Here is a 24399-nt window from a genome sequence, read left to right on the forward strand (position 1 = left end):
TATTAGACTGCCAGGAACAGCCCCCAGCTCCTCTTCTTACCAACTACTATTTAGCCATCTGTGAAATGGGATGGCGTTGTTGTCTTCCATAACACTGGTAAATCAGAGGGCTGGAAACGGCACTTAGAAAGCACTCAATGTTAGCTTAAAAAGTGGCCAAGAAACACATGAAAGTGTCAAATTCATTAGTCATCAGGGATATGAAATGCCACCGCAAACCCACCAGCATATATGCCATGAATATGTGTCAGGAGGATAAGAAGCAAATGGAACTCTCCCATAGCTTTCCCAGTGGAAGGGTCAATCTGTACAACCACTTTGGAAAACTGGAGGTATCTAGGACTAAGCTTTGGCCCAACAATTCTGCTCCTAGGTTCCACTCCATCCACCCATCCACCCATCCATCCACGCTCCCCCATCCGTCTATTCACCCGCTCATCCAATGAACAAGAATGATGAACAACTCAACCAAGATGCACATATACATCCACTAAAAGGCATGTACTAGAACATTCATGGCAGCACTATTATTAGTACCAAGCTGGAAAGAACCCAAATGCACATCAAGAGTAGAATGGAGACATATATTGTGGTCTTGAGAGATTTTTGTCGTAACTGTATGGGAATGCTCCTGGCTTCTAGTGTGTAGAGCCCAGGCATACTGTTAAACATTCTACAATGCACAGGACAGCTCCCTGCTAAAAAAAGGATCTAGCCTAAAATATCAGTAATGGTAAGGTTGAGAAACTCTACTTAGGCTCAGTGAAAATGCATGAACTATAAGCCACATGGAGATTCCTCATATACAATATCAAGAGATTTCCAGATACAAAAAAGTACATGCTGCCTGATTCCATTTATATGGGGGGGGGGGGGGACCCAGACAAATTAATTGATGGTATTAGAAATCAGAATAATCACTGCTCTTGGGGTGTAAGGGTTAGTGAATGTGAGGGAGCACCATGGGGGGCTTCTGGGAAGTTTGTAATGTTCCTGACCTGAGCATGTTCAGTTTGTGAAAACTCACTTTGACACTTAGAGTCTATGCCCTTTGGGGCATGTGCGTGATACTTCAGTACAAAGTATTTTGGGGCGCCTGGGTGGCGCAGTCGGTTAAGCGTCCGACTTCAGCCAGGTCACGATCTCGCGGTCCGTGAGTTCGAGCCCCGCGTCAGGCTCTGGGCTGATGGCTCGGAGCCTGGAGCCTGTTTCCGATTCTGTGTCTCCCTCTCTCTCTGCCCCTCCCCCGTTCATGCTCTGTCTCTCTGTCTCAAAAATAAATAAATGTTAAAGAAAAAATTTAAAAAAAAAAGTATTTTAAAATGCTGATCCTGAATCTAATCAAGTTTTAACTTCCAATTTACAGGAAATTCAGAGGGAAAGAAACAAATAAACAACACTAGAAGTGAACAGTGAGACAAAATCATAATGTGGGACAGTCTACAAGGTAAAAGTCCTGATCAATCTCTTCAAAAGATCAATGTTATTTAAAAAAAAAAAAAAGTTGGACTGGAACAAAATGAGTTAAAGAGCCAGGTGTGGTGAATCTTGTTTCCTAGCTAGAAAAAGTTTTACATAGCTTTTGGGGATGATTGGGGAAATCTGGACTGCATGTTAGGGAGTTATTAGTTTGTTGTTGTTGTTTTAAATGTGGTGATTTAATGCTTATCAGGACCAGAGCCTTATTCTTAAGAGGTACGTGCTCAGCATTTTAGTGCCACTGAGGGCAAAATGTCTTGATGTTTACAACTTTCAAATCACTCAGCAAACATACATACATGAACAAAGCAAATACGGAAAAATGTTAGCAAGTGTTGGATTATCCACCAGGTGAATTGTACTATTAAAACTATCACACATCATTGTAGAATTCTTTGCAAGTTTTCTCTGGGAAGTTTTTCACAATACAAAGTTGAGGGGAAATACAGAGTGGACAGCTTTGATCAATCAGATTTTATTCTGCTCATCTAGTCCTCTTTTGATACCTCTCTCCACCCACTTCCCAAAAGTACAACGTGAGGGTGGACCCTCTGCCTCTGTCTGGCAGGGGGTGCAGTACCGTGGAGAAATCCGCAGACTTTGCTTTAACAACAACGGTTCAAATCCGGACACCATTCTTTTTTATCGTGTGGCCTATTACAAGCGCGTTAATCTGGACCTCAAGTTTCCTTATCCGTAAATCGGAACAGGAATTCCTACTTTTTAGGATTGTCAGGTGCGTTACAAGAGATCAAGCTGCCCTGAGCTGCAGTGAGCGGCTGGCGGATAAACGGGGAGGTTCGGGGGTCTTTAGGCACCGGGTCCTGGGCATCACCAGTGGGCTCGAGTCCCTAATGAGCGGTTCCTAGGCGGCCTGGCCACGTGTGGGGCCCCGGCTCCAGCCGGTCACTGCCCTTCCCTAAGCCCTTCCTGCCCACGAATCAAATGAAGCCGGCCTCTCTCCGATTCCTGGTTGGTGGTGCCTTTAAGGTGGCAGCCCACACATCCATTCACCGACGCCGGGCCGTGGGGCAGCACCCGGGATCTCCACTCTCGGCTCGCACCCGGGATCAAGCTCCGTCTCCCTGAAGGTCTCCAGTCCGAGCCAGAGAAGAGGAGTAAAGTTCTTAGATCACCGCAGCACCGCCCCCGACTAGAGGGAAGGAGCAGGAACTACCGCAAAGTGATAAAACTTCACCTCCTCGCCCCCCTCCAAGATGGAAGATCCGTGGCTTCACGCTGCTCCCGATGTCCCCGCCCCATTGGCTACTTGGGAACTGGGTTTTCCAATAAGGCTTAAGCTTATTGGTTAAATTGGGACGGTTGCTAAAGCGATTGGCGCAGCCGGCATTGGAGGGCGGCTCGAAATGCTTTCAAACGCGAATTAAGTTTGAGGAAGAGAAGGAAAGCGGAGGAAAGGGAAAGTTTGAGGTGGAGGCGGGACCAAGGAAATGACAGCCCTCATTGGTTAATTAGAAGCTGAGGGGAGGCTCTTGAATTCTCCTTCCTCGTGATTAGTCCCAATTCAGGAAAAGGGGGCGGGTACTTAGGAAAAGCGGCAGAAGCGCCTTCTTCGATTGGTCAAGCCTGGCTGGAGGTGGAGCGCTCGCGGCGGCTCATTGGTGCGGGTGGTGAGGAGGGCGGGGCTCTGAGCCGGAGGTTTTGTTGTGAGGGTCGGTTGTCAAGCAGCGGCCAATCAGGGCAGGGGATGGAGGCAAGTGGGGGTCGCGCCTGGAGAGGAGCCTCGGCCTCCGGAGCCTCAGCTGCAGGTGGAGTGGGCGAGGGGGCGAGGAGGAAAGGGGGCCTATGGGCCTTGGACCGGGCCACTCCAGGCCGGGCCGAGCCGCGCCGTGGCGGAGAGAGCTCCGGGCGGGGGGAAATTGGAGCCCGTGCCCCGCAAGCCGAGAGGAGTGGGAGGATTTGGCGAGGCCGTGGGACCAGCCCCAGCCTCGGGACGGGCGGGACTGGCGGGACGGGCTTGGGGGCCGGAGGAGAAAAGCCGGGAGGCCGGAAGCGGAGCTGGGGGTCTGCAGGAGGATGGGCGGTGAATAGGGACACTGGAAGCAGGAGAGTGAATGAATGGGGGGATACTGATAGCAGAGTGGGGAGGGAAATAAAGGGGGTCTGGCGAGGCAGGGGTCAAGTTAGGGAGCCCAGGAGACAGGATATGCACGGATGGGGGACACAGGCAGCAAGGAGAAAGGGAACAAACGGCGGACTAGAGAGGCAGAACTGGGGAATCCAGGAGAGGGGACGGACAGGAGAGCGTTCATGGGAAAGAGGCTTGGAAGAAAAGGGTAGAAGGCTTCATGAGGTGGCCTTTTAGAGTTGAGGAGTCCTACCGACTCATGCCCAGACTGGAGACCTAGTTACCAGTCTGTCCTTGGGAATTGCCAGGGCCAGGAGTAGTTTCCTTGCCATGAACGGAGGGATTGGACCCTCGGGGCCCTCTTTGAGATTCTACCCAGAGAAGACTTAAATGCCTGTCTCTGGAGTGCCTCTCTTGGGCCCATAAGCTTAGCCTCTGACTCCACCCCCTTGCCATAGCGTCAGACACAGCAGTCATTCCCAGAGATCTGTCTGAACTGCGGACATGTGGTCTTCCCCGCCCCACTGCGGCTGCTGCACTTCAGGCGGCCAGCCTCCTGGAACAGAGCCTCCTCCCATCCCATCATCCCGGCATCTGGGAGGACCTTTTTTCCCTGGTCCCAAGTCACCCTGCCTGAGGTGCCTCCTTCAGATTCTCAAACCCGATTGGCAGCTCCTGGCTCTGGTGGCTTTGGTGGGTGTCTCTTTGTCAAGTGGCCTTGGTGATCCAGGGAGCTGCAGCTGTAGTTCTGCAAGCCCAGAGTTTGGCGAACTCATACCAAGTGTTTTCTAACAAGCCATCGTTTCTGTCTGTGTTCCAGCCCAGGGTTGAGCTGAGATGGCTCAAGCCTGACATTCCACAATCCAGGATCCTGACGGGCACACACAGGCTGCTGCTGTGGCTGCTGTGAATGATTTAAAACCAGGAGGCAATCCGGAGCTGAGAGTCGAGGCATTCCCTCTGCCTGGATGTGTGGGAACTCCTTGCCAACTTGATTGGCGGATCCTGGGGGGGATCCACCCCCACCCCTGGAGGAAAGCACAGTCTATTTTGTGGGCAGAGCTTCAGGTGCAGCCGGTTGAAGGATGGCCACCCCCGTGGTCACCAAGACAGCCTGGAAGTTGCGTGAGTGATTTTCTCTCTTTTCTTCTTGCTCACCCCGTTTATTCTGTTAGCTGCTTGTTGCTGGAGAGCCAGAACCCCCAGCTTTGTCTCCTGTTCTTGGCACAGAGAGAGACTCCCAGCTTTGCAGTAAGATACACCAGGAAGCAAATCATGACTTTGGCCCTTCTTAGCTGGGTGACACTGGGCAGGTGACTTAACCTCTCTGAGGCTTAATTTCCTGTCTGTGTAGTGAGACGATCACACCTACATTCCAGAGTTGCTGTGAGACCCAAGCGAGGTGGTGAACATAAAAGCAGCTCTCAGCGCAGTTAGGCTGACAGGCGGGATTAGAGAAATGCCAAGAGGTGTTCTTGGCATTTGCAGACATCTCACGAGTCGGGCTGCCCCCATGAGGTGGGGCATCTTGGAGCGGGGGTGGGGGTGAGAGGGGAGGCTGAGGGGTGCTGGCAAAAGGGTCTGGAATGTGACTGAGCAGCAACATCACCCACCTTCACGTTATTCTCCACTAGCAGTTCTAAACGTTTTGATCTTTGTACCTCTTTTTACTCTTAAAAATTGTTGAAGACCCTGACGGCTTTTTGTTTATGGGAGTTATCCATATTTACACGTTAGGAATTAATACCCAGACATTTTAAAACACAGGCATATACAGTCAAACATGCCATTTGTGATGATGTCATCACATGTCTTCCCCCCCAAAATCCCACGTATGCTTGTGAGCAAACGAGAGGGTAAAAGTCACGTACCATCTCGGTGTTATTCTGAAAATAGTTTTCTCTTGGACCCTTGGAAAGGATCTTGAGGATCCAAAGGTCCCACTGACCTATAATAACTGGTTGGCATAGATTTGCTGTGCCCACACTGGTCACCGTTTGCTATGAGCTCTCCCTGAGCTGTTTTCGGAAGCTGTGCAAGGCTCCTCTGAGCTGTTTTCAGAACCTGGGCAAAGCCCTTTGCTGGATCTTAGTGTCCTCATGTGTAAAATGAGAAGTTTGGGCAGTTTCAAATTATTCTTAGCCCTAGGGTTCTGGGAGAACCCTGTTATGGACTCCCAAGGAGAGTACAGTTTGGACAGAGTGGCTCTGTAATTTGGGGGCTTATATATTCCCTCATAGCTGGTCTTTCCTGAGCATAGAATCAGGCACTGAGGAGGCAGTCCGGAGGGGGGGTGTGGCGTGCAAAATAGATGAGGTCCCTGTGCAGCGGGGCTCAGAGCCTGGGGAGAGCAACAGGCAGGAATCAAATAACCACACCCCTCCATTTCTCCTTCTCTGATTCCAAGCTGAGACCTGTGCTTCAAGTCCATTAACTAGATAATGGTCAGGGTAGGGGAGTGCTTAGGCTGCCTAAATAGCACGTACAAAGGCCCTGGGGCAGGAAGCTCGGTATGTTGGAAGGGCTCAAAGAAGGCTGCCGCACGGCAGTGGAGAGAGTGTGTCACATGAGGCTGTTGGGGCCTTTGGGGGCACTTGTCCACGGGACCCCAGCCCTTCTGAGGCCCTGGCTTTATCTTGAAGGCAAGATCAAGCCATCAAAGTGTTCAAACAAGAGGTAATATGATCAGGCATGTCGGTTCTGCTGACAAGTTCATGTGCATAGCAGCCGTCATGAGTATAAGCTGTCTGAAGATCCAAAGCCAAATGATCCCTGCTCCTTGTGGCTTTAGAATCCAGCAAAGATCAGAAGGTGCTAGGCCAGTTTGGGTCATTGAAACCCAATTCTCTGCACCTTCCATTTAGGATGCAAATCCTCAGCACCTCTGTCAGAATGCAGTGTCCCCGGCTCTAGCTGGGACGTGGGGCCCAGGTTGTGCCAACTGAGCTTGAGAAACTGGCACAGGCCTGGGCCAGAGGGTGGAGCAGCAGCCATCAGCCTGGCCTGCCAAAAGATGCTGTGAGGAATTTTATTTGTTTGCACTAAAATTCGGTACCCAGGCCTGGGCCATCGGTGGTTGCTGTCCTTCAGGCCAGAGGGAGAGTTCTTAGGCCAGTGCCCCATGCCGAAGCCTCCTCTGCCTGGTGCCCATGGTGTACCTCCCTCTCCTGCTGGTCCCCGGCTCCTCCAGGGGCTCCAATCAGGCCAGAGACCCTGGTCAGGCTGCTTAGAGGGGAGTGAGCTGAGCCCCTCTAGAAAGACCCAACCTCCACATCCTTCTTACCCCAACATCTGTGGTTCTTCGAGAGGGATGCCATGTCCCAGGACCCATCTGATCAGGCTATAGCATAAACACAGGAACCTTCTCACTGTCGTTCCCCACATTCTCCCCAGTGCTGGGCCTGGAGCAGCCGCCCAGGAAGCATTTATATATGAATTAAGGGGCAGTAGTCCTGAGGCCCAGAGAGGGGTGGCAGTGTGCCCAAGAAAGCCCGGTGAGGTGGAGCCTAGCCGGAGGTTTCCCTGGGAAGGGTGAGAGCCAAGGTAGACACCCAGGCCTTTAGGTAGGTCACAAGTGGAGGGCAGTGTATGCAGGGAGTGTTTTCAGAGAAGGGGAGAAGGCCCAAGGCTTGGGAACTGAGTGCTCAGGGAAAAGGTGGGTGCTCTCTTTCTGGGTTGGGAAGTCACTAGGTCCCAACAGAAGCTCTTGAACAGACAAGAGTCTGTGGCCAAAGCCCCAGAGCACCCCAGGCATCTGTCCCTACAGTGTCTAGAGGACAGAACTGCCCGTAGTTGAGATGCAGATTAGGGAGGGACTCAGCTCCCTTGAGTCCAGTGATGGGGTTCCCGAGGCCTCCGCTGACACGTGGGCCTCTGCTGGGGCTGGACTCAGCCTGTGCAGGGCTTTGGCCGGGCGGGGCCCTGAGGTGGCGCATCATCTGTGACAGTGAGCCTGGGGGTCTGGTCCTCAGGGCAGTTTTGATGACATCCCCTCTGAGCCACACTTCCTGACAAGCAGCCTTCCTGGGCCCCATTTCCCACCCGCCCTGTGGTGCGAAGCCAGTGCCACAGAGACCCCCAGGCAGGGTGGAGGCCGGAGCGCAGGAGAGGCCCTCTGTGCAACGACCGCAAGCCCTTTTCCTCAGCGTCACCCAAGCCGGCCTCCCGGTTGCCTCAGGGCGTCGGCATATTGGGGGTTTCCCTATGCTGGTGTGGGGAGACCTGTCCTCTGTCCTCCTCATTCCCAGGAGGAAGTCACTTAGGGCCTGGCTTCGAGGCCTGGGCTGCCTCTTAGCTCCTTGCTCATGTTGTTCCCTTTGGAGCACTGATGAGACCCTCTGTGGTTTACGTCTGCTTCCCCCGCTGCGGCTTCAGCAGTCCTGGCTAGGGGCCCTCATGGCTGCCCACCGGGGCCATACCTCCCACTCTGTCTGGTCAGCCCTCACTCCCACCCCTCACACCCGGGCCTCCCACCCCCAGGCAGCCCACCCGCCTATGCCCGCCAGGGCCCCCAGTGCCCACTCTCTGTGCCTTAGCCTTGCTAACAACCACTGAGCACGGCTTAACAGAATGTTCTCAGGGAATCCTCAGCAACTCAATGAACCAAGCACTGTTATTACCTCCATTTACCAGAGGAGGAACCCAGCCCTCAGAGAGGGTAAGTGACTACTCTAAGGCCACACAGCCTACAGTAGCAGAGCTCAGACCAGAACCTGGTCCATGATTCTGAAGCTGGGGGCTGAAGCCCTGGGTGAGCTCACTTGGAGATAGCTTGTCTAGAGTTGACCTGAATGGTCCAAGTATGTTCTCCAAAGTGGGTTTATGTGTGTAGCAAGCAGCCCCAGAGAGATGCTTAGGTGGTATGTGGGTCAATATTTTTTCTTTTAATAATTGTTTTTGTTTTGTATTATAGATAAAGTATAATGAACATACCAATCTCGTGACTTTATGAATTTTACCGCTTAATTGTCTTTATTTAGAAAGAGCTAAATACAAAAGGCAAGTCATTTTTTTAAGTTGAGCATGGTAAACATAAAAATACTATCAGTTTATATGCAGAAAAAGGAGAAAACCGTCAGGCCGGAGTGTGGAACAGGAATGCCTGAGGTTGAGAAATAGTCACTTCTGCCTCAGGTGCAAGGCCTGTCGTAGCAGCCAGGCCTCGGCTCATGGCAGGGTGTCACCAAAGGGGAGCTGTAGTGGGCAGAGCCCTCCGCCTGGGCTTCACGTGCCAGGACCAGGGGCCGCCTTCTCTGAATGCCTTTTTTCTCCTGTCCTTTCTCGTGTAGAGGAGATTGTTGCCCACGCCAGCAATGTGTCCTCACTGGTACTGGGCAAAGCCTCCGGGCGGCTGCTGGCTACTGGTGGAGATGACTGCCGTGTCAACTTATGGTCCATCAACAAACCCAACTGCATCATGGTGAGCCTCGCTAGCCTGCGGGAAACAGGACAAAAGCCCAGGGAGGGGACGGGCTTGGGGAGCAGGGTGGGGTCGGGGCTTGGGGAGCAGGTGGCTTTGCAGGCTCTGTCAGGTCTAGGGCACCCGGAGGCTAGGGGGACACAGCACGACATCAGTGCCCACCTCCCCGGCCTGCAGCCATGTGCTCAAGGGAGGCCCAGGACAATCCCGATGGCTGGGACAGTAGCTAGCCCTCAGGAATGGGGAAGTCCCCTGCTGGTGGACAGAATTCCAGGGAGCCTATGTGAGAAAGCTAAAATAAGCCCATGGACTCAAGATTGAGGTTTGCCCGCTGGCCCATCCGTCCACCTGTCAGCTGCGCTTGGAGGTTACTTTGAATCGTTCCCTGTCTCCTTCCACAAAAAAGATTTGAGGGCACCAAGTTGAAGCTGATTAGCGAGCTGGTTCTTTAATAACACTTTCTCCCAGTCACACAATGAATTCATTGCCCCAAACTGCCTCCAAAACAGGAAAACATACAGGAGGAAAACACAAAAATGAATTATATCTATTTCCATCATCCAAAGACCACTACACTTGGTATTTTGGTCTATGCCCTTCTGGGTGCTGATACAGATACATATACAGGCATACGTATACACACGTGCAAACGTGCACACATGCGCATCATAGCAATATATAACCATATATTTTTGGAGCACTATCTTATTCCTCTGTAGCCTGGAAAGATAGCAGTCTTTATTGTTTGCGAGCATTTTCCGGTGTCAACAAATATCCTTCCACAGCGTGATTTTTAATGACTTCCTGGTATTCCATTGTAGGGATGAGCCGGAATTAGCTTAGCCATTGCCCTGTTCCCGGCCTAAAGGTTATTTCCAGTGCTGTGGCTCTGCTCAGCCACAGAGGGGAACATCCTCATCTACCTCAATCTTTGAACAGATCTGCGATGGTTGCATTATCTGAGGGTTTGCACTTTTTAAAAAGCTTTCGAAACATATTGCCAAATTGCCCTCCAGAAATCCATTTATATTCTTGCCAGAAGAATGGGGACCTGCCCTCCCCACCCCACGCCCCCCACGACCTTGCCAGCGCAGGGTATTAACATTCTTATGATTCTTGGCCACGTGAAGATAAAGATAAGGGATAGGAAGTGATTTTTTTTTTTTTTTTTTTTTTAGTAGAAACTTAATCACCTCAGTATTTCTGTGAGATGCAGCCAAGAACTGAGATCCAAGCTGAATCAGGGCCAGGGTAAAGAACAGAATTGAAATTGCTTTGTTTCGCTTCACTTTATTCTTGGGATTCAAGTGTGTCCTACCCCCACCCCCAAAATGCCCAAGTAATACATACTGATTGAAAACGAATCAGTAAAGACCAACCAAAATGGACGTGAGGTGACCCCATGCTCGCGTCCCCCGCCAGACGGTGGGGGACCCCCTTCTTACACTGGGGTCAGCCTGCAGGCCTCCCCCCATGTCTCCCCTGCTTACACACTGCATACCAGGCCTCTCAGCTCCTCACCCCCACCACCTTCTTGCTCACCTTCGGATTCAGGCCCATACTACGCCCCCTGTAGACGGTCCACTTTTACCTGTTTGTGTGTTTCTGAGTATGTGTGAGCTTCGTATAGTTCAGTATCCAAATGATCCAGGGTAAGCAGTGAAAGGTCTTCTTTCCTCCCCCGATTCCCACTTTCTTCCCTACGGACCACCACAGCACAGTTTCTGATTAGTTTATATCCTTCCAGAATTTTCCCCCTTCTTTTTTTTGTTTTTGTTTTTTTAATATACAGACAGTATTCTGTATATACCGTTCACCTTTTCTCGCCTGAAGTGTCATGAAGATGAGTCTTTATTATAATTCGGACGGTTCCCTCATTCATTTTTATGGCCAAGTGATAAGCTTTCTGTTGCATGGAGGACCACAGCTTAGCTGACCAGTTTCCTCCGATGGGCACTTATATGGCTTCTAGTCTTTTGTGTAAAAGATTCGCTGCGGTGAACGACCTTGTGTCTATTTTGTTTGTCATGTGTTTGAGCGTGTGCAGAGGAGGCCCCCAGAGGTAGGGTTGTGGCATGCAGGGAATGTGCATTTCTAAGTGTGGACACATTTTGCCCACTGGCCCCCCATGGAGTTTCTACTCATTTATACTCCTACTGGTGACGTCTGTGAGTCACACAGGCTGCTTGTGACTGTCTGGCCTTTGGGTAGTTCTGCTGGGGAGCAGTTTCCCCTGCCATCTCCGCCCCTCCCTCGGAACATCGTCTTAGCAAACAATGATGGAGTCACCACTGTGCCTCGAGGTGGTCAGTGCTGGGCGGGGAGTGACAGATGCCATGGACTTCACATTCCAGCCTTCTCTCCAGAAAGCTGGAAATGCCAGCACCTCCCACCCCTCTAAGGGGCTGGGCTGGGACCTGGCTTAGCCCTGCCCCAGCCCTGCCCCAGCCCTGCCCCAGCCCTGCCCCGCTTTGGCCTGCGTTGAGTTGGATGAGCGTTTTTAACAGTAGAGTCACTGCCAAGCTCTCTGGGTTCCACCAGCCCCTGCCTGGGAGTGTGGCCGGGTTTTCCGCCAGGGGCAACCCCCGGGGATCCAGGCATTCCAGAGGGGTGAGGTGTGCCATTGACCAGCTGGGCCTCGGTTCTGTCAGGGTTTCTCCTCCTGAGGAGCATGGCCGGGCAGAGTGGGAATGGAAGCAGAGCCTAGGTGGAAGCAGAGCTTAGTGGTTTGGACTCAGGGCTTCAGGGTCAGCGGCTCCCCTGTAAGGGGCCCAGGGCCATTTGGGCAAACGATGTCCTCATCTGGGGCACACCGGGCAGCGGGAGGGGTTTGGAGCGTGACCGGGCTCTGGCTCCCTTTGGGCCCTGGAGGCCGAGGCCCGGAGAAGTGGCTGCCCAGCCTGCGTGCGGGAGAGCCTCGGTGTGGCTCCGTGGAGCACAGCCTCCCTGCTGAGCCACCTCTTGCTGATGCCCTTCCTGGGGAGCCAGAAACTGGGGCAGCAGCGGGGGCTTCTCCACACAGTGCCCTGAAGCTGCTACCCTCTCTCCACAGAGCCTGACAGGTCACACGTCCCCAGTGGAGAGCGTCCGCCTCAACACCCCGGAGGAGCTCATTGTGGCCGGCTCCCAGTCGGGCTCCATCCGCGTCTGGGACCTAGAAGCTGCCAAAAGTAGGCATCTGCGCTTTCTTTCCCCACATGTACGCCTGCAGTCGTGTTGTCTCAGGCTCTGCTATGAGCTGTTTCCTCCGGGAAGCCTGTCCTGACTGTGTTGGGTGCTTCCCTCCTGGAAACCTGACCATACTGGGTGGCGACTGCCCGCCCCCGTGAGCCCGGCAGCAGCGACATCACTGCTGCCTCCGGGTGCTGACGCCCAGGAGGCGCCCAGGAGTTGTCCCGGACACCTGTGGATGGGCGGGTGGGTGTTGGTGTGGATTCAGAACCTGGGAGAACATCAGGGGCTACGCGAGACACATGAACAAGTGTGGGGGCCCGCGGGGAGAACCGGGGTGCGTGCGCCGTGACGTGGGGGCGCCGCCTCTCAGCTCTGGGCAACCGTTGCCTGCAGGAATGGGGCCTAGGGCGGGTAGGTCTTCTGTCTCCTTGTGCTCTGTTTGTTTGAACTTGGTTTTCATCTTTATAGAAGTTGTACAGAGCTTAAAAAGCCAAATGCCGGCCATTCTCCAAATAATCGTGACGGAAATGAGGAGGCTTCACCTCACTCCTTCCCATCCTCCAGGGGCCTCAACCTTCTGTCCTTCTGCCTCGTGTCTCACTGCCTCCGCTTTTCTGAGAACACGGTATCGCGGCAACTCCTGTCCCTTCTGTCCGTCTCTTGCTGCCTTCCTCCCACGGAAGTCAAGGAGTTAGCTCTGTGACGGGAGCCTGGCTGCGCCAGAGTCCACATTTGCCATCTTCCTTGGTTTTCTGCCTCTTTTTGCTGGAGCACGTTCTTTCATAGCTCACGGAGAGAGGGTGCGTGACGGGTTCAGTTTTAGAGACCATCCACGGCTGAAAATGACTTTATTCTACCCTCATCCTTGTTTATTTATTTTTCAGAGTTTGTAGAACTCTAGATTGGAAATAGTTTTCCCTCAGAATTTTGAAGGTGCGGCGACATCGCATGTTAGGCTCCCGTTTGGTTGCTGTTGGGAGACGCGTGCAGTTTCCTGGGTCCCGTATCTGCTCGCAGGCACTCTGTCCCGGTGTCCTGAGGTTTTGCAGTGGTGACCCTTGGTCCTATGCTAAATCCTTGCTGGGATCTTTCAGTGTGTAAACTTGTGCCTTTGCTTCCGGGCCACGTGGGGCGTCCTGCCTTCCCTCAAAGCGGGGGCTGCCACATGGCAGCCTGGGCCCAGTGTTGCCAGCCGTACAGACTTTTTATTTATTTATTTATTTTGCCTTTTTTTTTTTTTTAACGTTTATTCATTTTTTTTGAGACAGAGAGAGACAGAGCATGAATGGGGGAAGGTCAGAGAGAGAGGGAGACACAGAATCTGAAACAGGCCCCAGGCTCCAAGCTGTCAGCACAGAGCCCAACACGGGGCTTGAACTCACAGACCGCGAGATCATGACCTGAGCCGAAGTCAGACGCTTAACCGACTGAGCCACCCAGGCGCCCCGCCGTACAGACTTTTTAAAGAGAAGCTGGGAATCTGGAACTTTCAGTGGAATCCCCCCGTTTCTGAACGTTGACAGCTAGTTCAGTATTTTTGCAGAACACTATGCAGGCCAACAGTGAGAGGTCCAAGTAAAACCTGTTTGCTCGCTGCTTTTTGCCAGTGCCAGCATGCCGGGCGGAGGCCCTCCGGTACCTGAAGGACGGGAGAGGAAACTGTGGCGGGGGTCTTGCTGAGGTTGCTTTTTCCAGAAGAGAGCCCCCTTGCCTGGTTGAGACCCAGAGGTCTTTCTGGGCCTCTCCTGCGGTGTGTGCTCGACCTCTGCCGTAGGACAGCAGCCGTCAGCCACGCATGCCCAGTGGCCAGGTTCTCTGTGCTCAAGAATAGCGGTCTTCTTACGTAGATGGTCCTCAAGAGAGATGTCGCCCCTGGGCCTTTTGGGTGATGCTTGCCCGCCCGGTGATGGGCTGCATGTGCAAGACAAAGCCCCTGAGATAACAAACCGGGGCTCTGAGCTTAGTGTCTTGGCTGTGCGTTCCTGCTGCCCAGCCACACGCGGGAGCCAGGCAGGGCATGCTGTGCTTGGGTGTTGCTGGACTCCGGGGCCCGGGGAGGAGCAAGCTCCGGCTGGCTGGGCTCCAGCTGAGAAAGCAGAACGGCTCGGGCAGAAGGCAGCGTGCCTGGGAAGTCTCTACCTGGATCAGAATCGCAGTGGACGGCACCGGCCATTCACCATCCACTGAGGAGCAAGGGACGAAAGGAAGGAGCCAAGGGTGCCACGCTTTCTCAGCCGTGACGACTTCACACATGAGGGAAATGTGAGGAGCCGGAGGCAGGCAAAGAATGAAGACCGACGACCCGTGGGATTCCCGGGCCCTGGGCTCTCAGTGTTTGCTACTCTACAGGGAGCTCATTACAAACACATGGCCCAGACCTCACTCCCGGAGGACCCGATTCAGTAGTGGCGTGGGCCCAAATCTGTCTTTCAGTGCGCTTCCAGATGATTCTGATGCAGAGCCAGGTCGGCAGGGCCCCCTCATTTGACACATGGGCAAAGTGGGGCCCGAGGAGGGCCCCCATAAAGACTCCGTGGCTGGGGTGGCAGAACCCGGGACTCAAATCCTGGCATCAAGACTCCCATCCTAGTGCCCTTCACCCTGCCACTCGGGGGGTTCGATGCTGGGACGGAAACCTGCCGTCAGCAGCCTTGGCGGGAAGAGCTAAGACCTCAGGCCGACCTCCACCCCTCCCATCACAGCTTAAGTGAAAACAACGGGCCAGTTGGCATCCCAGGTGCACAGGGGCTTCTAAAAGGGCTGCCTGACTGACTGTCACGTGGGTTGCCTCGAAAGGCAGCCCATCACTGGAGGGTTTAGGCAGAGGTCGAACGGCTACTCAGCTAGGACGCCTTGGAGGTCCTCACACCGGGCAGACGGATCCAGGACGCCCCTCCACTCCGCGACTCTGGGATCCCGTGACCGAGCCCTGCAGTAGCAGGACTTCCAGGGGCCCTCCCGGGACAGAAGAGCAAGGGCAGAAGTCACGCCAGAAGAATGTGGTCCTGCCTGCTTTCCACAGCGCAGCCAGAGGGCAAGGGTGGGTCAGCCCAGCCATCCCACAGGAAGGTAGCCTGCGTTTCGCGAATCTGGCCCACACAGGGGTGGAACCGGCCACATCCTCTCGGGGCAGGGCTGGAGTTTGGAAGCCTTGCCGTGGGGTGCAAAGCAAGTGGGCTGGGAGGTGGGCGTGGCCTGGAGCAGGGGCTAGCACACGTCTGTACCCTCCGGCCCCGGATTTGGCCAGCAAAACAGCCCCTGAGCCCCCCGTGGCATGTGACGGCTCCGGAGAGTGGGGAGAGGCGGCCGCTCAGGTTTTGGTGGTTGAATTAGATAGGCAACAGATGTGGTGGTTGAATTAGTCAACAGATGTCAACAGATGTGTGCCTCGTCACACTCTGGAGGAGCTAAAAATGGGTCGGTCCCAGCTTGGCGCCTGACAGGGCCTGCTGCAGAGTGGCAGCGAGTAGGATGGGTGGATGTGGTGGGCGGGGGGCGGAGGGCTGCACTTTGACCTCAAGGCAGATAAAGACCGGAGCAGCTCATTTGATCCTGCCCTTAGGTGCACCTGGCTCTGTGTTAGGAGCCATAGACGAATGAGCGCCCTTGACTCAGGTAAAGGGTCACGTGGTGAAGCATGCTTCTCAGGACGCCGATGCCTGCTTTAAATTCTGGCTCTGCGCCCTGCTGACCGGCCTCGGGCAGGCTGCTTCACCCTCTGAGCCTTAGGTCCTCGCCCACCTCCTGTTGGTGTTTGGGGGCGGTGCTCATGTGCTGATGTCATTCAGGCTGTTCTCCACACACCAGAAGTGCTCAGCAGATGTCCTGGGGACGAGGGAAGCGCCCAAATGGTCATGGGCACTGAGGAGTCATCACTGGCGTCAGAAGACAGAGAACCAGGATATGTGCTCTGAGGCCGGAGGATGGGCGAAGGTTCCATTGGGGGGGACAGAGGAAGCAGCTTTCGTGCAGAAAGGAATTACAAGAATAACTGTAGCTGGCATCATCGAGCACTTACTGCGTGCAGGCCCGTGCTAAGCACCTTATGTCTACTTTCTTAACTCCGATCATGACCATTACGAGGCTCAGATGGGGGTAAGGGATCGCCCAGGGTCCCGTAGCAAGCAAGGAGCAGAGCCAGGCTGCTCCCTTTTCTGTCTGGCTCCGAGTCCTGCACCTGGACCTTGGGGGAAGGAGGCAATCATACACTAGACTTTGTTTAACTGACCTAGTACTTGGAGCTCAACTCTCTTGTCCCTAAAGCATTATGTTTGGAGTCTGCTTGAACACCTCCAATGGAGAACTCACTACCTCACAAGGCAACTGTTTCACCTTGGCTCAACCTAAGGATGGCTGGATTCCACACCCCTTGGCCCCTACACTTAGGGGATGATCAGTTTCATTCAGGTGGTGAAATTATAAATCTTTTAACAAGCAAGACACTTGAGGCCAGAGACAAGAAGCAAATCTGAGTCGTGCCCGAAATACTCTGAGATAGAAGCACAAGGTTTGCCTGAGGGTCGGGCTGGGCCTGGCCACCGAGCTGCCTGCAAATGCTTGACGGATGGGAGCCGAGGTTCCCCAGGGCAGCAGTCATGTCCTCCTTGTGTTCTCAGTTCACATGGCGCCCATCCTATCCTCACAGCCACCCTCCAGATCCCTTGGACATGGGGCCGGTGTAAGGACCACGGCCACTCCAGGCATGCCCTCCAACTGCCCTCGTTGGGGCCTTTGCCCCCTTTTTCCCTCTGCCTGATATCCTCCCTCATCCTCCACCCACTGATGTCCTATTCAAATACCACCTCCTCCAAAAAGCCTTCCTGGATTTCTCTTTTCAACCAAGCAGCTTTTCCCCCAGCATGGACCTCTCCTGCACCCCTCTTCTGCCTCAGCTGTGGCGGGGGGGCCCAGGAGAGCGTAAGTGAACCGAGTGCAATCGTCCGGCTCTGCTGACTCTAGGGCAGCGTCCTTGTGAGCACACACTGGGACGAGCCCAGGGGCGTGAGCTACAGGGAGCGTGCGCTACATTTCCTGGGGGTTTAGGTAATGACAGAAGTGGCTTCATCTATCAGGAGGAAAATAGGAAAATCAGTCGGCGTGGTAGGACCCTGGTTGATCTGTCTCCCTATTTTTAAAATCTCTGTTTGGGTTTGCTATGTGGTTACCACGGAGGCACACACACAAGTGAACGTGGCAGCCCTTCCCCCACTGGGTGTCTCGTTCGCCTCATGCCCCGTCTCTGCTCTCTTCCTTGACAGTTCTTCGCACACTTATGGGACACAAAGCCAACATCTGCAGCCTGGATTTCCACCCGTACGGCGAGTTCGTAGCCTCAGGTTCCCAGGACACGAACATCAAGGTGCGACACTGTTCTGTGCCCCGTGTCTCCCGCTGGGCCAGCAGTGGGCCCTGGGCTGTGTGTCGTACCTGAGGACGACACAGGTAGCTTTTGGCTCTGTGGGGGGTGCGTCTTCCCTCTGGTAGTGTCTGCACCTTCCAAGGAAGAGGGATGTGGAAACATTTGCCAGACATTCTCAGAATGCCCAGCTTTGGGGCACCTGGGTGGCTCGGGCAGCTGAGCATCTGACTTTGGCTCAGGTCATGATCTCATGGTTCGTGGGTCTGAGCCCCACGTTGGGCTCACTGATGTCAGCATAGAGCCTGCTTCAGATCCTCTGTCCCCTCTGTCCCCGTGCCCCTCCTACTAGCTCTCTCTCTCTCTCTCTCTCTCTCAAAAAGAAATAAAAATTAAAATGTAAGATTTTCAGCAAAAAAAAAAAAAAAAAAACCTCACCTTTAGTGAACAGTTTCCAGAACCCTGTCGTTTTGGGGTATAATGACCTGGGGGTGCCTAGAACCCCTCTCTGCTCATGGCCGCACACCGCCCTCTGAGCTGGGCACCAGGACTGAGCTTGGCCCCTCGAGGCCAAGCCCACCTTGGTAATGACCTGTCCTGACTCTGCCCCTCTGCTCTTCTCCCCACAGCTCTGGGACATCAGGAGGAAAGGTTGTGTCTTCCGATACAGGGTAAGGAGGGCGCCCTTTGTCGGTCATTCCGCGAGCACCATGCAGGCGTGGAGCATGGGGTAGTGCCCAGACCCTGGCACGGGGGGTGGGGTGGGGGCGGAATTCTGTCCCATATGGGTGACGATGTGGGAAATGAGGGTCCAAGTGAGAAACGTGGATCTAGAGCGGAGCAGGAGTGCTGTGGGCGGTCCACCTGGGTCCCCCGCTTTCCATGACTCCTCCCAGACCCGTATTTACCGAACTGTGCTCCGTACTCTGGCTTTGTAGGCAGATGACAGGTGTCATTAGGTGGAAAGCATTCCTGTTCATATGGGTTTGGAAGCACCGAGTTTAGTAAGTAATTTTGGACATTTTTAGACCCTTGACATTAAGAGGGGACACGTACCTCTGCAAAAAGAGGCATGAGATATGTTGCTTTCCAAACTAATAGGGATGACCGATAAATCTGGATTTCCTGGAGCATCCTGCAGGACCAGGAGTCCTGAGTGCATGAGAAGTGTCCCTCTGTGACACCCTCCGTGACCCCTCCCTCACAGGCCTGCTCGTCAAGGGCGGGGTGGTGAGGAGGGAGGCCCGCTGGGCCTAGGCCCCTACGGTGAGCTCGGTGCTCTGTCCTCTCCTCAGGGACACAGCCAGGCTGTGCGGTGTCTGCGGTTCAGCCCCGACGGGAAGTGGTTGGCATCGGCCGCAGATGACCACACAGTGAAGGTAGCTCCTGGCCTGACCTGGGCCCGGGGCGGGCTGAGGTCTGCTGATCACGCTCGGCCTGGGTCCTCTGCCATCCCCCCCACCCCCAGTCGGGCTCGAATATCCCAAGCCTGTCGAGAGCGGAAGGCGGCTCGTGGATAAAGAGCCGGGGCGGGAATAGAGGGAGAGCGGGCAGACGAGGTCCCGGGCCGGGTCCCGACCTCCCTCCCGCCCTGCCCCAGCTCTGGGATCTGACTGCTGGCAAGATGATGTCCGAGTTTCCTGGTCACACGGGGCCTGTCAACGTGGTGGAGTTTCACCCCAATGAGTACCTCCTGGCTTCTGGCAGCTCTGACAGGTGAGGAGGAGCAAGGCCTGTGACCCATGACTGCCACCTCTCATCTCTGTCCTCTGTGTGTGTCTCTCTGTCCCAGTCCATCTTTGTCTCGAGGTGTCCTATGCCGGTGATGCTCTGTAGACCGAACTGACTTCCGGCCGTGCCAGGGTGGGGTCCTGGTCCCATCTCACCCCCAGCCCTGGTTCCCGGGCCCCAGCGTCCTGGGCCGTCATGGCATGTCCAGATCTAAAGCCCATGCTCACCTCCCACCTGCCACGGCCCCTCGCCTGCCTGTGTAGGGTCAACCCCTGGCCCTAGGCCTTGCTCTTGGTGGCCACAACCCAGAGGGACGGGCGTTTGCAGAGAAGCGGGCTTTCCAGGCCCCGGGCCCGCGTGCAGGCTGGCACGGGGCCGCCGGCTCCCCAGCACAGCCTGGCTGCCTTTGCAGGACCATCCGGTTCTGGGATCTGGAGAAGTTCCAGGTGGTGAGCTGCATCGAAGGAGAGCCAGGGCCTGTCAGGTGCGCAGGCAGCTGGGTGGCGGGTCTGGGCCCTCCTCCGGGGCCATGGGATGTGGGTATGGGTGGGTCTTTCCCGTCCCCGCTTCTGCTCCCTCTGTCCGGGGCTCCCCACAGCCTTCCTGGACTTGTTGGGACCCACGGCCCACTCTCGCCTGGCCCAGGAGCGTCCTCTTCAACCCCGACGGCTGCTGCCTGTACAGTGGCTGCCAGGACTCTCTGCGCGTCTATGGCTGGGAGCCCGAGCGCTGTTTTGACGTGGTCCTGGTCAGCTGGGGCAAGGTGGCCGACCTGGCTGTCTGCAACGACCAGCTGGTGAGAGAGCCACCCACCGCCTCCCCCTCAGGCCCTCACGTCCCCCCCAGCCCTGCTGGGGTCCTGCCCTCCCGTACCCCAGCTCTGCCACTTCCTGCAGATAGGTGTGGCCTTCTCCCAGAGCAACGTCTCCTCTTATGTGGTGGACCTGACGCGGGTCACCAGGACAGGCACCGTGGCCCAGGACCTTGTGCAGGACAGCCGTCCCCTGGCGCAACAGTCAGCCCACCCTAGTGCCCCGCTTCGGCGCATCTATGAGCGGCCCAGCACGGCCTGCAGCAAGCCGCAGAGGTAGGGTGCTCAGGCCCCAGAGGGCTCAGGAGGCGGGCCGGCACTGAGAAGGCTTTGGGGGACCGGCCCCAGCTGGCGGGGCCGGCCTCCTACCGGCTCGGCCCTGCCCCACAGGGTGAAGCAGAACTCGGAGAGCGAGCGCCGTAGCCCTAGCAGCGAGGATGACCGGGACGAGCGGGAGTCTCGGGCCGAGATCCAGAACGCCGAGGAGTACAACGAGATCTTCCAGCCCAAGAACAGCATCAGTGAGGCCCGCCCCCCGGCCCCTGCCCAGTCCGGGGCCCCCATCTGTGCATGGAGGCCAATGGTGCTTTATGGGGGACGGTGTGGATGTCGCTGTGCTTCCGAGGCTTGATTCCCAGCTTACACCTGGAACCCAGGCTCTGTCCCAGGTCTTCAAGGCCCCAGCAGAGGCCCCGCAGTCACTCATTGCTCCAGCCCATCCCGAGCAAGGGAAGGCCCCATAGGGGCAAATAGATGGGACGGCGCAGGCCTGGGGTTTCCTGGGACCAGGAACGGGGTCACAGGTCTGCAGCTGTGTGTGCACCTGGGGACCACCTTCTATCCCCTGTGTCCCAGGTCAGCCCGGCTCTGAGGGCTCAGGCAGGAGCCCCAGGCTGGCCATTATCAGTCCCCAGCCCTCCTTGCCTCTGCAGGTCGGACACCACCCCGAAGAAGTGAGCCCTTCCCGGCACCCCCCGAGGACGGTGAGTCGGGCGGCGGAGCTTGGCCTCCCAGGGTCACCAGCTCCCCAGGCCTCATCTGCCGTGGCACCATCTCCAGTTTCTCTGGGCTCACCCAAAAGCACCTGCTGTGCGCCGGCCCCTGCTAGGCCCTGGTGATGGAGCATGAGCAAGGCGGGCAGGTGCTCCCCCCAAGAGCCCACACCCTAGGGAGGAGGACAGACGGCAGACAGACAGCCACACTGCTAGGTCTGCGGATGGGACGTGCTGTGGAGGCAGGGGTGTGGTGTGCTGAGAGAGGGCCCCTGTGGGCCGGTAGAGAAGAGAGAGCCAGGAAAAGCAGCAGGTGGGAGGGAGGTGGGAGGGGGGCGGGTCTTGGGGTCTGGGAGCCGGAGGCCAGCCCCCACGTCCCTCCCCTCCTCCACCTGGCTTCCTCTTCAAGGGGCCATCTCATCATTCACCCTCAAGGTGGTATTTCCTGTGCTTCCCACTCACCATCTACTCACTGCATGTCCCCACCCCCACTCCATTCCCAGTGAGGTGACAGGATGGCCACTCCTGGGAGCTCCCTGGGTCCCATCCACACACCGTACTTGATGCCTGCTTTCTACCAGACTTGTGGTGGAGTGGGTGGAAAGGGAGGGGACAGGTCTGACCCCCACCCTCAGGCCTTCCCAGGAGCCTTCCACACCTAACCCTCCCCCCCACCCCCATCCCAACCCCCCACTGCTGATGTCTCCTTCCTCAGCTGCCCCACTGGTTCCTGCCCATCTCCCCCAGTTAACAGGCGCCACCCAGAGGTCCACCACAAGGCCTGCCTTCTTCCCGCCCGTCCCTCTGGCCTGACCTGACCCAGAGACCTTTCTCTTTTCCTCCAGACACGGCCACAGCCAAGGAGGCGGCAAAGCCCAGCCCACCCATGGACTCGCAGTTCCCGGTGCCAAATGTATGTCTAGGTGTAGAGGGCGCAGTGTGGGGCTGGGAGAGGGGCCGAGGTCCCCAGCGAAGGTCGGGGCCTCCCGTGCCGGGGTGGGCAGACAGGGAGGCCTCAGGCTGGCTACCCGCTGAGCTCTGGACCCTACCAGCTCGAGGTCCTGCCCCGGCCCCCGGTCGTCACTCCCACTCCTGCACCCAAGGCCGAGCCTGCCATCATCCCTGCCACCCGGAATGAGCCCATTGGGCTGAAGGCCTCTGACTTCCTGCCCGTGAGTGGGGGTCCAACCTGAGGGCGGGAAGGAGGCCCATGGGCGAGGGCGGAGCTTCACCGCCAGCACGTGGGCACCCGTCCCACACAGGCCGTGAAGATCCCCCAGCAGGCGGAGCTGGTCGACGAGGACGCCATGTCGCAGATCCGCAAAGGCCACGACACCATGTGCGTGGTACTCACCAGCCGCCACAAGAACCTGGACACCGTGCGGGCCGTGTGGACCACGGGTGACATCAAGGCAAGCACCACCTTTCCCCCAGGCGTTGTGCAAGGCGGGGCAGAGGGGCTGGGTGGCCCCTGTCACCACACTGGCTGACTTCATGTCCCATTCTGCCACCATCGTCATCACAAGCTGCCGTTTGTCGAACACCTCTTGTGGGCCTCACGGTCATCACTTTAGGTGCAGTCTTGTTAGCACCCCATGACAAAGTCCATCACACCACACCCAGGCAGGGGCCGCTGTGTCCCCGGTCCCCTCTGACAGGTGCTCTCTTTACACAGACGTCGGTGGACTCAGCCGTGGCTATCAATGACCTGTCGGTGGTAGTGGACCTCCTCAACATTGTCAACCAGAAAGCGTAAGTCGCTGTGGTGGACGGGGCTGGCGGAGCGGGCCGGGCCGGGTGCTAAGGGCCCACGTCCCCCGCCCTCTCCCCAGCTCCCTGTGGAAGCTGGACCTGTGCACCACGGTCTTGCCGCAGATCGAGAAGCTTCTGCAGAGCAAGTACGAGAGGTAGGCGTGGGGAAGCCACAACTGCCTCACGTCAGGGATGGGAGGGGCAAGAGGCTCCTTCGGGGACGAGGGGAAGGACCCCAGGGCTGGTGACCGTGTGAAGCGGCTTTGCAGCTCTACCGTCCCCGCCAAGTCGGGAGAGGCTGCGCTGAGAACAAGCCTGTGCTGTCCCTGTTCCTCCGTCTACCCCTCTGTCTTTGTGGACCTTGCTCTCTGTTTATCTTTCTGTCTGTGGCTCCATCATTCATCTGCCTCTGAAGCTATGTCCAGACTGGCTGCACCTCCCTGAAGCTGATCCTGCAGCGGTTTCTGCCCCTGATCACTGACATCCTGGCGGCCCCGCCATCTGTGGGTGTGGACATCAGCCGGGAGGAGAGGTGAGGGGCCCAGCCGTGTGTCGGCATTGGGATGTTGGGGCCCACGGGCCTGAGGGCCCAGCCTGCTCAGCGACGGCCTTGCTATAGGCAGCCTATAGAGGAGCTTGTGCCTGGAACAGTGGCTCGGCCGTGTTACCCCCGTGGGATGGGGGTGGCCTGCTCTGCCCTGAGCCCAGGTGTGGCCTGGATGAGTCCTGTGTCCTGGCCTGCCTCCAAGAGGAGGGCGGGAGTGGTCTGACAGAGGCCCTGGCACTTCAAGCGCTACCTCTCTGCCCACAGGCTACACAAGTGCCGGCTCTGCTACAAGCAGCTGAAGAGCATCAGTGGCCTCGTCAAGAGCAAGTCGGCTCTGAGTGGCCGCCACGGCAGTGCCTTCCGCGAGCTGCACCTACTCATGGCCAGTTTGGACTGAGGAGCTCTTGGGTCTGGCCTCAGCCTCCACTCCTGTTCCCTGTGCACTCCTGGGCCCGTGAGCCTCTGCCTGGCCTCTGCTGCAGCCCTGCGGCCATCCTGGAGGTGGTGGCGCTGGCCCACTGGCCACCTGCACAGCCCTGAGCTCTCAGACAACTTCTCCCCAGCAGTGGCTGCCCAGCTTTGCCAACTCCCGCTTCTTGGGGCAGCAGAGAGCACCCTGGGGCTGCTGCTGTAATTTATAAGGTGGATTTTATTAAATTTGTAACTATTCCCTGGTTTGTTTGCCTGGAGGGGCATTCTCTGGCCACGTAGCGCTCTCAGGCCCAGGGCTACCTGCCTGGCCCCTCACGGAGGAGACCGCTCCCCCTCCCGGAGGCAGTGCACCAGGCAGAGTGGCCAGCAGGGGGCAGCAGAGTGCCAGGCCTGCAGGAAGGGGCAAGTTCAGACCTATGGTGGGGGGGGGGGGGGTGCAGCAGCTCCCCCCTTTCATGGCTCAGGGAAACAGGCAAGGGGTCACCCCCACCGGCCCATCCCTTTGTCTCAGCCACACTCCCAGCTGTCCTGTGGGTGCCTCCAGGGCCAGCAGACAGCTGTAAACTTCAGGGTGCCAGGACCCCAGCCTCACAGGTTGGCCGCCACAGAGCCCACCT

General features: G+C 56.4%; 1 protein-coding gene across 3 annotated transcripts; it reads left to right on the forward strand.

Annotated features, from left to right (window-relative positions):
• Positions 1-3108: 3108 nt before the first annotated feature.
• Positions 3109-24019, forward strand: KATNB1 (katanin regulatory subunit B1). 3 transcript variants are annotated; one of them, XM_003998077.6, is made up of 20 exons: positions 3109-3248; positions 4389-4693; positions 8857-8987; positions 12040-12157; positions 17420-17520; positions 18147-18188; positions 18813-18896; positions 19118-19233; positions 19661-19732; positions 19894-20044; positions 20145-20335; positions 20450-20580; positions 20992-21042; positions 21897-21964; positions 22104-22223; positions 22314-22463; positions 22727-22803; positions 22884-22958; positions 23219-23335; positions 23615-24019. In XM_003998077.6, exons 2-20 carry the CDS (start codon positions 4654-4656, stop codon positions 23745-23747), a joined length of 1968 nt encoding a protein of 655 aa, XP_003998126.2. In that variant the 5' UTR covers positions 3109-3248; positions 4389-4653; the 3' UTR covers positions 23748-24019. The 3 variants fall into 3 exon arrangements, with proteins under 3 accessions (XP_003998126.2, XP_006941608.2, XP_044901477.1); XM_006941546.5 differs by lacking the exon at positions 3109-3248 and adding an exon at positions 3619-4261; XM_045045542.1 differs by lacking the exons at positions 3109-3248; positions 4389-4693; positions 8857-8987; positions 12040-12157 and adding an exon at positions 14213-15201.
• Positions 24020-24399: the final 380 nt, after the last annotated feature.

This window comes from Felis catus, chromosome E2, assembly GCF_018350175.1.
Source record: "Felis catus isolate Fca126 chromosome E2, F.catus_Fca126_mat1.0, whole genome shotgun sequence".
Classification (NCBI taxonomy): domain Eukaryota; kingdom Metazoa; phylum Chordata; class Mammalia; order Carnivora; family Felidae; genus Felis; species Felis catus.